At 35.4% G+C, this 17,570-nt stretch overlaps 1 protein-coding gene across 2 annotated transcripts in view; it reads left to right on the forward strand.

The window, feature by feature from the left end:
• LOC149542161 (thioredoxin reductase NTRC-like) overlaps positions 1-17,570 on the forward strand; it is a 226,065-nt gene that overhangs the window by 59,618 nt on the left and 148,877 nt on the right. Inside the window, exons 2-5 of one of the 2 annotated variants that reach the window (XM_089797190.1) lie at positions 4,218-4,306; positions 4,460-4,673; positions 4,872-4,977; positions 5,217-5,482. In XM_089797190.1, coding sequence (XP_089653316.1) covers positions 4,603-4,673; positions 4,872-4,977; positions 5,217-5,482 — 443 coding nt within the window. In that variant the 5' untranslated portion in view covers positions 4,218-4,306; positions 4,460-4,602. The remainder of the gene's footprint in view (positions 1-4,217; positions 4,307-4,459; positions 4,674-4,871; positions 4,978-5,216; positions 5,483-17,570) is intronic. The other variant, XM_089797189.1, reaches the window with a different exon arrangement.

Raw genomic sequence — 17,570 nt, forward strand, 5'->3', positions numbered from 1 at the left:
CTGCACATGGAGTCCAAAAGATTCTTGGGTGTCTCTCCATCAAAAGTTCTCCTGCAGCAATTTTAAATTAGTTAGTAAACAATGAAAATTTTTGATGTATTAAAAAAGATTTAATTTTCAAAATTTAATGAAAAACTAAAATAATTTTTTTAGAACTTAAAAAGTTAGAAGTTAAAATTTTACCTACAACAACATAATTAGCTGCATTATCAGTCACCACTTGGACAACATTTTCTTCCCCCACCTCCCTTATGACCTCCTCAATAGCCTCACATAAGAATTTTGCATTTTTCACATGTGAGGAAGCATCTATAGACCTCAAAAACATGGTGGATCTTGAAAATGAAAATTAAACAAAATAATTATCATTTAAGAATCAATAGTCAATAAAACAAAATTTTCTTAATTTAAAAATACATTAAATTTTAGACTTCAAGAAGTAGAGGATAATGAATTACCTCCGCAATAAACAAGAAAGTTTAGGAGGGTCCTATTCCTCCTATCTGTCCATCCATCTGTCATAATGGTACACCCCTTTTGGCTCCAAATCTTTCTATGGTCCTCCAACTCAAGTTTCATCTCCTCAACCATATCTAGTAAGAGGGGCCCACTCAACTCATCTTCAGTGGGGGCTTTAAACCCCGCACCACAGATGAAAACTGCATCAATCATCCCTTGCCAATAAGGAGTCCTGTTACATTTATAAAAACATTTTAATTAGCATATTTCAAATTTTCAACATCAAGTTAAAAGTATAAAATTGAATTTAAATTTTAAAACTTAAAAGTTTAAAACCTAAAACAATCAAATATAAATGAAGTTGAAGTACCTGGCTGCTATAAATGGAATGTTACGAAAAAACCAAAACTTGCAAATTGCTCTTATTCTAGCTTCATGGATCTCCTTATTCTAGCCTAAGCTCTCAAGTGAGGGTTGTGCACCAGGAGTGGAACACAGTACAAAAAAATTGTCCAACCTAGATTTTTTGACTCTAGGACGAAAGGTAAGCCAATACTACTAGAAGGGGCAGCAGCCGCAGCACCACTAGCAGTGCAAGGAATAGATGTAGAAGAAGTACGACTAGCAGAAACACTAGGACGATAGGGGGAAGGGAAGAACCTTCTCCAACACAACCTACTGACTCAAAAACATTTCCAAATGAGCGTGGAAGGGAATTGGAACCAATCTGAGCTAACTTTGCTAATTGTTTTTTTAAAATTCCTTTTCTTGTTCATATTTTTCTAAGGCAACATAACAAAAACGTTGAGCCTCAATAGTTGCAGCTTTACAAGGCTCAGTATCATGACCACGTATGCCAACAATATGACATTTCAATCTATTTATCCCCCTACTATTAACGGTTTTACAAAATAGGCATTTTGTTTGAGTTCTAGCTCTACCCAGAAAGTCTATGATGTACTTCCAACACTCATCTTTTTTATTGCCTTTAGAGAGCTTGGGTTTTTTACCTCTAGGAGCCATTATGAATAAGGAAAAATGTAAAAGTTGCTGCAATAAGACATTTTAGACCAAATATTATTATTTAAGCATTGTATTTTATGAAGATCTAAAGTAAAAAAAAAACTCATAAACACACCAAAAAAATTCATCCAAAATCCCCATAAGCATAGAGAAAAAAATCATCAAAATCAACTCTTACCTCTTTCAAATGCTTTGGGAAGTGTTGAGAAGAGCTCCTATAAACTTCTTGATGATCTAAATGCAAGCTCTAATGTCATAAATGCAAGTTTTTTTCCTCTTCCTTTCAGCTGGTTGCAAAACAATGACACTCTATTTCTCTTCTTCTTCTCTCTCTCTCTCTTTCTTCTTCTTACAATAGAGTGTTATGAAAGGCCTTTTAGGGTTATAAGCATAACATAGAACAAATAAAAATATAAAAAAACCATTGTTTGTGTCATTTATTAACTCAACCGGGCATTTGTTGCCACGGCCGGGTCAAGTGGCTCGTGACCCGTGAGTCAGGTGAGTTGACCTGCCGCTCCCGGGTCACGGGTCATTCTGACTCGACAGGCCGGTGGTGACTCGCTGACTCGCGGTGAGTCATGTTACATTGCTCTGATATGACCACCTTTTTAAAGAAAGTTCTGGGATAAAATCTAAATTCTATTATGGAATCAATATTTTGATTTCAAGCTAGGAATTATATTGCAATCACATGGATTTGTTTGACAATCATAATTATCTCTGTTTCAATGGGCTGCATATTTGATGTAAGCTCAAAATCATTAGAGATTGGTATCATGAATACCTCAGACAACAATAGATAGCATATTGGATTATTTCAGTCTTAACCAGCTGAGGAGAACATGTCAAATCAAAGTGAGAGAGAGCAGAATAAATGAATAAGGGATGGAAATTTGTATGTATTTAGTTACATTTGGCTAAATTCAGATACAACCGGTTCCATATCTATCACTGTTTCTAAGTATAAATCTTGCCATTGCAAACACTACTATATTGGTTTATCAAAGGTTACCAAACAAGAGTATGACTAGCGAGTTCGACTGCAACTTGACCTCCCACAAATCTGAAGCTTGGTTCCGGCTTCACTCCGGTAGTAGAGGTTGTATTGGTATCAATAGCAGATGATTTTTGATATAAATGCAAGGATTTAGAAGTATAAATAGCATGGTGTTCGGCAGTAAGGAAAGAGTATTCAGTGCAATGAAAATGGTGGAGAGAACCGAGAATGTGAGAGAGAGACCTCTCTTCAATCCCGATCACAACTCCTAAATAGTTAAGCCGAGACTCCTTGGCTTACATACGTTTTTCAAAAAGTCTATTCGGGTGCTTCAAAAACATCTCCCTTTCCACTCACGACTTCAAATAAATAAGAGAAGACGTGACTTCTTGGCTTGCGCCGGTTTACAAGATTATAAACCATTTGAATTCCAAGATGACCATTCGAATACATCATAAATCTAAAGATAAGAGAAATAAAAAGGTTGGAAGAGAAGTTGGAAAGATTATAAAACAATTTGAATTGCCAAAAATCAAATTAATTATGCCAAGTGTTAATTGATTAAAAGCAAGAATATTAAAAAGAAAAAATAGAGTTGGAAGATCATAATTCGAAAGTTATAATAATTCAAATGTTATTATAATTTGATCATTATTATAATCTTATATGTCCATGTAACATCACTTTATTAATTATTAAATTATAATGGTACCAAATCATTTTTATATTATGTGCACGTTTATAAATATTTATTAAAATAATATGATGAAAGATAAATTAAAATCCTTTGACATACATTTTATATTTTAACCCAATTATTTTATTTAAATTATTTACTAAATAACTCATGTGGGTCCCGCAGATTTATTCCGTTTCAAATCGCTAGGGCCTCAACCCATTTGCTCAGTGATGGTGATGCTCCTGCCTAATTATTTTCTGACAATGCTTCCACCCCTTCAACATGTTTCCTGCAAGGAAATTCCCCATAATTAAATTATCAATTATTTAATCATAAATAATCATGACAGTTAACCTTCATCTCAATTCCATGAATTTGTGATTAACAATCAACTAGCATGTTATCTTCACTTGAAATCATAACAACTAACTATCTTACCATTTCGCCAGATTATAACAAATTAAACTGCCAATTGACTTCATGTGAACCTCAACGGTCTTGGAAACCTTGGAAGTAATTGTAGTCTTCCACTTGTTATCTTTTGTTCTATATCTCTACATTATTTATAATGTTGGTACTGTGACATAAGTTAAATGTGACTGTCATCAAATAAAAGATTAATTGCTTAAAAATATATGTTATTATTAAATATGTTTTACTGCATGTTTTGTCCTCTTTCTGAGGGTTCCTTGGCAGGGTATTACAGGATTGGAAATGATTGATAAATCCTATTGAAAATTCAGAATGAAATATTAGCATTTTGGCTTCGTATACTTGATAATATATAAAGTTTCTTGTTCTTTAAATATTTTGAATCTCAATGACTGAGAGTCCAAGACTTATGAACTGTGAATTTTAAATGTTGGAGTTTAATCTTTTATAAATTTCGCATTTGTAAAATATTAGGAGACTAACTATATTTAGAATCACATAGCATTGTGTCCGGCACATTTCCCATGCAGAGATCTTTTTAAACATCAATTCTGAGATAAGAGCTAGAACAAGTTCTATCACTTAACAAGGTAAATTAATCTAACATCTAACCATCTTGATCAGGTCACCCTCTTTCCAATCCCATATGCAGACACTTCTTTCCCCACTATCCATTTAGCTTACAGAAGATGCCTCCTGAGTATTTAAAGGCTGTATGTTTTCTATTTTTCCAGATGTTTTCAACTTTTCTCCATTCAGTTCACTGAATCATTTAGAATATACTATTGTATAGACCATCTAATATGGTTGACATGTTTCTAATAGCAAATTTTACAATGATGGTTAAATTTTGTCTGTTTTTGCAGTGTCAGGGGATGCCATTGAAAATGTGGTAATAATAGGGTCAGGTCCAGCTGGCTACACTGCATCAATCTATGCAGCTCGTGCTAATCTGAAACCTGTCGTATTTGAGGGCTATCAGAAAGGTGGCGTACCAGGCGGTCAGTTAATGACAACGACAGAAGTTGAAAACTTCCCTGGATTTCCTGATGGTATTACAGGTCCTGATTTGATGGAGAGGTTAGTGGACTCATCTTCTTTAAAGTAGCAATATCCGACTTTCCAAACTAAAAGGGTTGAATGCCTTAGGCAGTTCACTTACAACTTCTTGATTGTTTGGAAAAAATGTCCACATCTTTGTCTTTCTGTGAGTATGTTTTGCTAAAATAGTTCCAACAAGCTTGTATACACTCATTGACGTAATCAGCTATTGAATAGGATGAAAAGGCAAGCTGAACGTTGGGGGGCTGAACTTATTCATGAAGACGTGGAATATGTTGATATCAGGAACAGGCCTTTTACTATAAAAAGCTGTGAACATGAGGTAAGATTGATTATTAATCCTTGGAAAAAGTTTTAACATAACCTGTAGCCAGATGTTACGTTGTGCCATCATTTCAGTCCAGGTCAATATAAAATTAGAATATATTTGAGATTGTTTCGCTCTATACAGAAAATGGTGGAGTAGGTTATATATAACTTAATCAACTGGAATTTGTGAAATAGCTCTTATGTGAATATCTTTCTTGTGATATGTTCCATGATTATGGCAATGACATCCAGGTCAAATGTCATAGCCTTATAGTTGCAACAGGGGCCACTGCTAAAAGGCTTGGCTTCCCTCGTGAAAATGAATTTTGGAGTAAAGGAATAAGTGCCTGTGCAATATGTGATGGGGCATCCCCCTTATTCAAAGGCCAAGAGCTTGCAGTTGTTGGAGGTGGTGATACAGCTACAGAGGAAGCTATATACCTCACCAAGTATGCTCGCCATGTGCATTTGCTGGTTAGAAAAGATAAATTAAAGGCATCGAAAGCAATGCAGGACAGGTGAGCTTAATATGCAATAAAACATGAATTTATGCAGTATTTAGTTATTTTATGTGGGGCATACTGTGTTGTAGCTTGTTGGAAATAAAACAGATAAGACAGATAATTTGAAATTTTAGCTGAATAACTAAAATGTTTACCTGTATAAATACCAAAGATCTAATAACCTATCAAGTTTCAGTTATACTAAAAGGTGTATGCTTGCTCTTTTACAGTATTTTCCTCCCCATTTATCCGGTCTAACTATTTCTTGTTTTAAGAAATATCACGACCCTCAGTATACTTGGTGTATGCATTGGAAATCATGTTGTGACTATGAAGTATAGTCCTCTTGTGGTTTTAAAAGACTTGGAAAAGGTAGGATAATGAACATTTTATGTGTCAACTAAATTAACTAATGTTTTATACATCAACCAGATGTGTTTGAATCAAAGTAATGAGAATCGGAATTGGATCGGAATTGGCAAGGCTGAATCGAATTGTGAGTTGGCCATGAATTGGAATCGAATCGGCCACGAATCAGCAAAAAAAAAAACCCTTGAAATTTAGTTACTTATTTCTTAAATCCTTTATCGCTGATTCGATTCACCGATTGACAAAATATCGTTTGGCTTGAATCGAATCACCGAATCGCGTGAATCTCGCGAATTGCTGCGATTCTCGTTACTATGGTTTGAATGATAGAACTGTAAATTACTTTCACATCCCTTGCAAAAGAGCACAGTTACAAATGAGAGTTTAGGATGATTTTTATGTTCTTAAGAAAGATGGAACATAAATTATATAAATAGTTTAATCAACCAAGCAATTATATATTTCTGTATAAATGGTTTTTTTGTACTGTATCAAATTATATGATGTATTGTGATTTAATTGGATGTCGAGTCAATTCTGATTAGTGCTCACCATCGCGTAATTTATAAGTAATGATTCACAGGATTCATGAGGGCGAAGATTAGAACATTTTTAAATGTCACCTATCTGAGTACTACTCTAGCTTGAGCACACTGCAAAAAATACAATTACACCCGATCAATCACAAATCGTGGAGCCTGCCGATTTCTTTCCTGAAAATATCTTGATTCAGGAAAAAATATGATTATCATTGACACAAAGTTTTTGATTTTTTTGTGTTTAAATCATTTCAATATCCCTAAATTTGGGCAAAAATCTCAAAAAGGCGGTGCGAAAATGCATAAAATCCTAGGAAAAACTCGTGGAAGTTTCAAATCTCTCAAAATAGGGTCGATTCTGGGATGAAAACAAAGTTAGTTCCCTCCTACAAGGCTAACTGAATATTTGCCTATGTAATCAGCAATCTGAATATAAATGACAAAAATCTATTTTCTACAACTTATGGGTTAAGCTCTATTTCTATTTGCTGCCTATATCTCTAGGCTACCAAAATGCCCTTGAGTTAAAAAAGATAATTTTTGTCTCCTTTTCTACATTTTTTTACTTTTTTTGGAGAATCCAACATTTTCTGATTTTTTCCCAATTTTCTTATAAAAATCATATATAGCTTGCCCATTTTTTCCCCAAGTGGTTTTTGTTGCTATGGTAAGTCCACTTATCTTGCTACCTCATTTACAAAATTTTCAGCTGCATTGGGCCTGTTGAACCATTCATTTGACTTATCCACTTAGCTTTGACCAACTAGTTTCCTTTGAACCAACCATATTCTTAAGGTCCTTCATGGGGCCATCTCTTTCCTTGTGGTAATCAAGGGGAACAATTTTTCTTGGTCACCCACATACTGCTTTAGATTCAATTTGTATTCATCGATATATAGAGGGTTGTTCAGCTTATCTCACCTTCTTTGAAAGATGAGCTAAATATACTCATGGTAGAACTGTGTTCAGCTCCCTTGCAAATGATGAAATTCATCTGGCCAAGCGTGGTATCAATGCATACAATTGTTTAGATATGCTAGAATCCTCAAATTTGATGACAATACAATTAGGGGATACAAAATTATGCTAGTTCACTCCATGTTTTTGTGATGTGGATGACAAGGAACGGGGATGCATTATTGGGATGGGTTTTTGGGAGACTGTTTTCAGTGGACTCATGTTTTAGTGGATGATAGAGGATGACTATTAGGAAAAAGGTTAAGTTTAATTAGGACATTTAAATGTTCATATGATGATACTGATGAGGTATCGTCATATGCATTCTAGAATCTTAATACATAACACTAGAGTAAAGTTGAGACTTCACATAAGTATTTACAAACAAATTAACAAATCTATTGGTTTTTATTGTCAATTTACATATATATATAATTTATATAATATACCAATTACAAAAAGCACCCAAAGGTTGCAAGTTTCAATATTTGTTAACGTTGCATAAAGTTTGGAGTTGGATTATAGAATTGTAATACATAACACTAGACTCAAATTGAGATTTCAGTTACAAACAAATTAACAAATCTAATGGTCTTCATTGTCAATTTGCGTGCGCGCGCGCACACACACAGAGTAGAGTCAAACACACACACACACAAAGTCATGAAGAGAACGAGGTGTGGGGGTTGCAAATAAATATTCAAATTTCTTGAGCATCTACCACCACTTTCTTCACCTGATCAATATTCCTTATGTCTTTCAATAGATTGTTCATTGCTTGAATACAACATAGGGTCCGAAAGATGTGCTTGTAAGCACTCTCCGCCATCATGCTAGTTAGTTTGTACATTCGGGCTGAATTAGTGATCATATTTTAGGCCCTAACCTTTGCTATGTCTTCTCTCAAAATATGGAATTGGGGGTTTGTAGTTTGACACTTCTATGAACAGTTAACACCTCTAAGAAAAATAAGTGCAACCCACTTGTGATTGTGATGTAAATGGGTGGACAATGTCAAATATTGGTCAATCTATCCATGACAATAGAGTAACCTATTCTCATCTAAGTTTGCATTATTTTCTTAATGATAAAACTCAACTTTAAATTTCTTTAGCAAGGATGTAGTGTATAGTTAATGTTCTCCAAAGGGGTTAGCAACATAAATTGCATTTTCGAAGTTGAACATTTCTTGAGAATGTAAATATGAAACGAGATGATATGTACAAAGAAAGATTTGGCGATAGAAGACTTCTCAACTTTCCATGCTTGCATTTTGAACATATCTACTGCTATCACCAACCTCTTGCTACCACATCTCTCACTTTCCTTTTATAGAAACATCATTAGTACAACTAGTATCCATGGATGACATATTATTTACTTTCGAAGGGAATTAGTTGATTAGGTAAACTACATAGTAATAGACTTAAACCACAAAAATATAATTTGGTTGAGAAAGATGTATCCTTTTATTTGATGTTAACGACCAAAACAATGCTATCTTTTGAGAGATCAATGAAGTACATGTATAGTGCCAGCTTTTTGGTTAAGAGTACCAATGGTTTGCAACTACCAACAACTATGTGGAAGCAAATGACATTACATTGCCAACTAATTTTCACTTAATAAGCATGCTTATTTCAAAACCCGAAAAGATTGCGGACTACATCAGCCACCCAAAAAGTTGTAGACGATGAAAACAAAATAGGGGCTATGTACACTACAAAATCATCGGGAAGCAATGCGAGGAAACGTCCCTGGATTAGGAGAGGATGATGGAAGAGATGTGGCCTTAGAGGTAGGGTGCCTTTGTCAAAGACTCTACCAGAGATGTTGCACTTACTCTATGCAGATCCTCAAATCTCATTGTGCAACGAGTTTTTGCCCATGGGACCTCTTCACCATTTGTACAACTTCCACAAAGTCTTTCTTGGTCTTCTACAACTCAACCTTTTGTTGCTCTAGCCAATCCTTTGTTTCCAAGGTAGCCTTGAAAGCTATGTGGCAATCACTTTCCAAGGTGGTGAGGCTTGTCTGTTGTGAAAGTTGCTCTTGAGATATGCACATGAAAGCCGTTTCTACTTGGTATGGTAGAATATCTTTTCAGTTTGGGCATCCTCTAAAGTGGTGGCTGCCTTCATTTAAAAAAATGTATCCCAAAAAGTGCAAAAAACACCCTTAGTGGGGCATGTTGTATGCCATGTCTCCCACATCTTAGGAGCCTCAACAAAAGGCCATCCTTCGGATCCAAAACATTGCATAAACTCCTTAGTCTATTGGCCTAAACCTTAGGATCTTCTCCACCTTGGTGACCACTAGTGATGCCAATCTAATATCCACCTACCCCGATAATTTTGTTATCTTCTGGGTGACTAGGGCAATATCGACTAGCTTAGCAAAGTATTTATGTATCGAACTCAAGGCATCATTAGGATCCGGTTTTGAAACTCCGATGTGTATACCTTAGGTCACATTGCCAAGGACCTATCTAAATCTCCTCCTTGTGGCAATGTAACATTGGCCTTGGCCTTAATTGTAGTAGATTGCACGACACCAACCTCCTGCACACTAGGCTACTCATGAGGATCCATAATCCTCACCAACTCAACTGCACACACATCAACCTTTCTTCGATGACTGCTTCCTGTTCTCCTTCGTGTGTTGACCCTTTGACTTCTCCTTCTGTGAACTCTTATTTCCTTTGGAGTCTATGTGATGGTGATGGGGGGGGGGGGGGGGGGCAGGTGGTACATGTTGCTTGGAACTTCCTTAGCCAATAATCTACCCCATCTTTGCCTTGTTGCAATGATGTGGCTGCAACAGTACTCACTGGTAGGGTGACAACTATCATGTTGGCCCCTAACACTATAGTAGTGACTGCAATGGTGGTGTGGTTGCTAGGGTTGTTGTCCACTTTGCCATGATAGCTACTAGTCTTGTATTGCTGTGGGTGTGAGTGATAATACTTAATGTATTGGTTGCCACCAACTGAGCTGTGGGTGGAAGTATGGTAGATCCGAAGGAAACACTACTTGCGATAGTGCTCGCAACAACCTGAGGAGGTGGTGGTCCTACAGGCACTGAATATGATTTTTCTATAGAATCTTTTTAACTTACGTTGGCACCATTTGATGAAGTTTGCTCACTAAATGAGGATGCTGTTACAACAATGGATGGCGTGTTGTTGCTTTCTCATTGGTTGCTCCTTAGTGGGCTCATTGGCAAGTTGGTGCTTTTCCTTTGTCTGTTGTGCTAGACTTGATCAAGCTATGGCAACTTCTTCTGTGATTGCCCATGTACCAAGATGTGCTTGATAAAATGCAGTTGATCATCTTGTCTGTATTTGTGTAGTGGGTTGGAACTTCCCCCACTTATTTGAGGGTACTTGCATATGTATGCAATCTAGGAGGGGCATGATAACATTCCGAGTCATGAACACATTGTAACATAGACTAAGAAACTAATGGATGCATTTAGTTAACCAGCTTGGCCAACTGTATGTCCTTACCATGTTTAAATTGAGCACAAACTCAAGCATCTAGAATGCCATGTTTGATGTGTTCCTCACACCCATCAGGCAATGCTTGTAAAAGTCAAGTATGTACTTCTACTTTTTGTTATCAAGGATAATTCTATTTTAAGCTCTAGTTTCATCTTGAGCTTTGTATACTTTCCATTTATTCCGTTGTCAAATCCCGTCGACACATGTATTGGATAAATAAATCTTTTGTTTGGTCTGACCTTCTTAGGCTTCCCTACATAGTACCCTATAAGTGGAACACTCATATCCCTCGTGAAATTTATAGGTTAATAATGAATACCAATTTGGGGAGCCATTATAATTGATGACATACTTGTTTTACCCTATGGTACCGCACCACCATGGTGTGCAAGGCTTAAGCTCTTTCGAGTTGAAGAAGGGCAATCGTACCACCTTGTTGACAGAGGCATTCAATAGTGTTCGCTTTAAAATGTGATCCTCTTCCTCATTTATCCACTACCTTTTGCATTCACTACTTGTAGGTTTTCCTATGTAATAGAGTTTTGTGTAATCAGGCCATCATTCTTGCTGCTTTCCAGCTATAGTGTGGGGTTAGGAATGTGTCTTCCCCTTAGTACCGCTTGCAATTCCCCCAACTATTGTATTGCCTCTGTCATTTTGGTCTTTATTCCTTGAAATGTTGTTGGGGTAACTTTCATATAGTTGTCCCCACTTAGGGAACTGAATGTGATTTTCACCATGGTCTTTTTCTTGCCTTTGTACACTTTCTGTGCTATATAGGGCCACATTGTTTTTGCCTTGGCATTCACGTATGACTTAGGAGCATCAAGTGCGATCTAATCTATGTTGTATGGTTTAAATTCCTCCTCACGTGACTTCTCGTACAAGCCTCCTTCATTGGTCTCAATCTTACTTTTCCATATTGTCCCAAGTATGGCTCTGCATGCTTGTATTGTTCTTGTTCTTTCTCCCTTTGTAGGACACACATAGTACTTTGTATGGGTTAGCTTTTGGTGTGTGGTTTTTGTACAAACTGTTGTGAATGCCCTTGATGGTGGCATATGGTTCGTCTATGTATAGATTGCACAATTCTTTGTTCCAACATGAGCTATATAAATCTTGGTTGTATGGCAAGGCCTTCCTATATGAATCCACTCTATTCCGATTGCTACTTTCATACAGATTGACTTTGTCTAGTGCATACAAGCTGCCTTGTCTCGTGGGTCATGTGCGATTGCATTCAAATGGTGTATTATGTTTTCTTCCTTGAATGTTGTCCTCACTCTACCTTCTTTGTACACTATTGAAATTGTACATTATCCTTTTCCTGATATTCAAACTGTGCATGGTATCCCCTATGCATACGATTTTGATCTTTCTTGGTTGTATGGACGTGGGTGTATAGATGCAATAGATAACCTACCCTAAGCTCATAGAAATGCATCTCTTAAGAATTCACCATAAACATGTCAGTTCTATACAAGCAACTGAAATCACAACTAGATCATATATCAAAACCCACAATAGGTTGCATCAAAAGAATCAAAACTCATGAGTTTACATAGGAATACTGATTTCTCATCACAAAACACGAGTTTAGAACATTGGTTAGGAAAGGAATAATCGTGACTAAAGACATCACATAAAACCATCAAAAGATCAACCACTTTCCAAGCCTCTGATAAACATTACTATTTGGCCAACTACGAGGTTTCCCCAAAATCCATCAAAAGATAGTACATAATATCAGAAATTAACACAAGTGTACTTATTCAGCCATTTTGTTTTTCCAATGTAATTTCATAAAGTTTGATTTGCGTAAGAGTTCAAGTTTTTGTTTGTAAAAAATTCCCAGTAGCTATAGTTCCAAGTTTAGTTCGATCATAAAACCCTTCCCAGTTTTCGTAGTTTAAAAGAACCTATTCATAGTAAAATAAACTATGTCTTTATTTCATTCATTGTAATAATTAATATTTGCTCAAAAATATAATAATATTTTAATTTAAAAGAATTCTTAAAGGACAAATGTATATATAATCCACTATAACATAACACAAATCCTCCTTAATAAAATTTTTAATCTACAAGCAGTAATATCTAATAACATTCTATTTTAAAATAAAATAAAATAAATAATAATCTATTTATAAAAAAATAAATTCAATTATAATCTATTTTAAAATAAAATAAAATAAATTTTGACCTAAACTAAATTTAATTACAATACAAATTAAAATGAATATTTATATAAAACTAAATTACCTATAAATAATATCAAATATTATAATTTTAAAATAATATAAAATTAAATAACAATTATATTAATAAAAAAAACATTAAAAAAAAAAACTTACCTTGTAAATTTTTTAACCCCACTTGAGGGAGGCTGCTAGGCAGCCATGCGCACTGCCTAGGCAGCTGTGTGTGCTGCTGCCTGCAGTGCACCGCCCTAGGCTGTAGCAAGAGAGAGAAGGGAGATAGGGGGTGGCGGGTGGTGGCCTCCGCCCTCCTATATATATATTTAAAAATAAATAAATTATTTTCTTAAATAAAACAAAAATGTCCAGCAATAACGATAAGATCCATTAAAATTACCACAGTAATTATATAATTACTGTGGTAATAAAATATAATTTTTTAAATATTTTTTTTCCAATATAAATTTGATAGGGAAATAAAAAGCAACCAATCGAATTTATTGAACAATAATCTTTCTTGTTCTTCCAACCCTACCCATGAATTGAATTCTAATTTCAAGCTTTTTCAATGAGGGTTTTCAATCTTGTTTTTCCCAGATGTATTCAACAACGAAGAACAATCATTTTCGAAACAAGGGTTTTCAGTTTTGAATACGTTTCCAATAAGCCAAATAGATATAACAGCCACGAAGAAGACAAAAACTTTCAAGAGATTTCCTACGATGGTTCTGCAAAACCCTACCTCAATCTGATGCTATAAATCTGGAAATCACTCTGTGCCTGCAAAAATCTCGCTTACCAAAACCTTCAGAAAAAGCCTCATTTTTCAATTCCAAAATTGCTCCTCCAAACCTGCGTGGAGAAATGAGCCACAATCCATCAAGACATATGAGATACTTTGTAGCAATTAAATCTAGAATATTACATCCTTTCGATCGTTTCATAAATATAAGGGTAGCCAACTATCAAATGAGTTAATCTTTGTGAGATGCCAAGGCTCTTCATAAGTTGGAAAGTAAAAGAGGACTACAAACATAAGTTACCTCCTTCCATGTGATATTTATTAGATGCTCATGCTTCTTTGTATATATATTGTTCAATATACAATTGACTTTTTTGTGGGATCCCCATTATCAACTGGATCATCTTATTTGACCTCTATCAAAACAAACGGTTTGGTGCAACATCAAAAAATTGCTTTAAGGGGGTTATATCTTATCAAGTGCCACTCTTTTCTAATCTTGCTGTGCGCAAGAAGGATCACCTTAATGGAGACTCCACACAGTGATAGAGCATTTAATAAGATAATGACGAAGAGCCACTGCTCTCATCTTAGGATTGGTGATCCAATAGTTTAACACAAAAGAGCTAAGTATTTTGCGAAGATTGATCTCAATCCTACATATTGCCAAGTCCACTTGGAGTCTGATGATGTTTGGAAGTGAGCTTGAAAGATATTGTCCAAACTGTAGAAATGGTTGGTGGTGCCATTCAGTTTAACCAGTTTCTTGGCTACCTCAATAAGTCTTATTGATGAAATGTTTTATCTGCAGCTTGTAATTTTGTTATGTTTTATTTTGATGCTATTCTTATCTATAACCATGCCTGGGATGAATACATGCAGCTTGTTCACTGTGTCAGATTTGTTTTGCTAACATTAACTTCAAGACGAATTGAAAATGTCATTCTTTAGATAGAGTTTCTATCCTATATCTTTGTTTTGTCATTGGCAAGCATGGTTTTCATCGACATGCTGAAGTCAAAGTGCTTAGGAACTGGCCTATAGTATATACTGCATGGTTATGTGAATCATTATTTTAGGTGTGAATTCCATAGGTTACTAGTATTCATCTTTCCTCTGTTTCTTGCCTCTATTAACACATTATTCATCCTGTACCTTATCTACCAACACAGCTACACTTTTATGGATGTCTGAGCCTTGCCAACTTTTTAGCAATTAAAGGATGGACATTGTTTTGTATCCATGTTAGATTTTATTTATGTCAAACAACCTTATGATATTGATACAAATGTTTCACAGCATTCCATCTGGGTGATTTTGCTGCAGGGAGGAGATTTTTTTTTTTTGGTATTCTTGTCCCAACAAAATGGAATTAAAATGATCATGACAGAAAGTTCTACTTATTGGTTAATCAAATGAATTTATGCCATTATGTTCATGGAAAAGTGTGCGTTCTGCATGTGGATCATCATCTATTGCAGGGTTAAATTCTAATCCAAGATTCATGAACATCAACACCTGAATTCATCTTACACTTCAATGTGGCAAAAAGATAGAAAGAGATGACAAACAAAGCTGTTGATTTTCTGTCACCCACCACTTTGTTACTCAATACTCTTGATATCTTTTCTATGTACACAATGTATGGTGAGTGGAAGTAGTCTAATCCAAGTCATCTGGACACTGGTCCCAGTTTGAGACCTTTTTGCAACTCTCTGTTGCAAATCAGATTCTCCTGTTGGACTCTACATTAAGAGCTGGACTTGTGCATGAAATTTATCATCTTTTTGTTTCAGCAGGTATAACCTCCTAAACATCCATAACCTCCTAAACATCCACGGAGGAGATCCCTTCCTCATCCGTGTTCTACATGCAGTCAGTCAAAGCTTTTCAAGAGGCAACTGTAATTGTACCAAGCTTTTCCCATGAATTCATATCCTTAGGAGCTTATTTCCATGAATCTCATCAGTAGATTAATATATCACACAACACTGACATTTTTTGTAGTTTTTCCTAAATGTTGATTTTCATTTCATAAAACAAGTTTGTTCATGTGCCTAATGCTACATACTTGTTTTTAAGACATTTTTGGACACATTATGTTCATCACAGTCATAACATGGCAACTTGTAATGCCCCCTTTTGAAATAGGATTTAGTAATAAACAATAATGAAATTCAAATTTAAAAGAATTAAAAAAAAAAAAAAACAATAAAATTAAACACAACATAACTAAAATTTAGTTAAGTTCAATGAATGGTCAAAAGGCACGAGATGAGAAGTTGTGACTCCCTTACACATGAGATATAAAGGGGGGGGGGGAGAACTTCATTTTCAGGGGGAGAGAGGAAGTAAAAGAAGATGGAAGGTGCGAATCAAGAAAGTATTAATGGAAGAACAATAAAGAATGAGAAGAAAATAAGGACGCAACTCCTTTGAAAGGCAAAATTCATCAAGGGTTGTGACTCTTTCAAAGATTAGAACTATGAAAGGTTGTGAATCTTTTAAGGGGAGAAATGATAAAGAGTTGTGACTCTCTCAAAAGGTTGTAATTATGAAAGGTTGTGGCTCTTTCTAAGAACAGCAATGATGAAGGATTAAGATTCTTTCAAAGGGATGCATTTATGAAAGATTGTGTCTCTCTCAAAGGGCAGAAATGATGAAGGGTTGTGATTCAAATGAAGGGTGGTAATTGTGAAGGGTTGTGACTCTTGCCAAGGGAAGACATGATGAAGAGGTGTGACCTCTCCCTCACATTGGAAGATATGATGGGGAGAAGGTTTCATTTGAGGAGGATCCAAAGATCAAGTTAGATCAAGTTGGGGGAATAATATATTATTCTCAAGAGGCAACAATGAAAAGTGGTGACTCAATTCTTATGAAAGGTGGTGACCCTTTCATCAATAAAGTATAAAGGAGATTTCATTGCAAACATTCAACAAGGACTTACCAATCATCACCCATGGTTCCATCCAAACAAATCCTTCATCGATCAATTATTAATCCCCTCAAGAAACCAAGCAAACAATCATCAAATGTATATTAATTATCACTTTATGTTTGGATCAAGAAAACAAATCTTTCAGCATTCGAGCATCACCATGTTAAATCAACAGTCATTCAATCATCATCCACCAATATATCAAAGTTCCATTCATTACATCGTCACTTCCCATCATCTAATCTACAATTATTTAATCATAACTCATCAATACTCTAAATCATTGAGGAAGAAAGAAGATCTGATCTAAGTGAAATGCAATTCAAAACACACAGCCATTGTACAAAACAAAGTAAAGAAAGTATATTATGCACCAATCCTCTATATGTATCGATAGAATTTTTTCCCTAATATATGTATTCCTTGAATTATATTTCTTTTAAGTAAATAGATTATATACAAATTCATATATGATCACCGTATAATCAATAAAATGTGAGTTGGAGGAAGTTAGGGAAATGCAGTTTATCAGGTCCCATGAACTAAGTAGTCTGGCTTGAGGGATGGAACTGGTTATAGTTGGATGTTCCTGCCCCCTCTTGGCTGAGGCAAGTAGGTTACCCCAAGGTATGGAACCTGTCATAGTTGGACGTTCCCGCCACTTGTGGGATAAGAGGTGTGTTGCCATGACTAGATGGTTGTGTGATCTTGGGCTTAATTGGGTCAGTCAGTTTACTGGGCACCCTTTCAATTTTCCTACTGAACTGAGCTATGATTAGGATGCATACTTAGTTACAGTGCTTATTATGCCATAGTTGTTCATTAATCTATGTACTTTACATTATCTCTTAAACA

The sequence above is a fragment of the Cupressus sempervirens genome, chromosome 8 (assembly GCF_028749045.1).
Source record: "Cupressus sempervirens isolate cs-2001-9-10 chromosome 8, ASM2874904v1, whole genome shotgun sequence".
Lineage (NCBI taxonomy): Eukaryota > Viridiplantae > Streptophyta > Pinopsida > Cupressales > Cupressaceae > Cupressus > Cupressus sempervirens.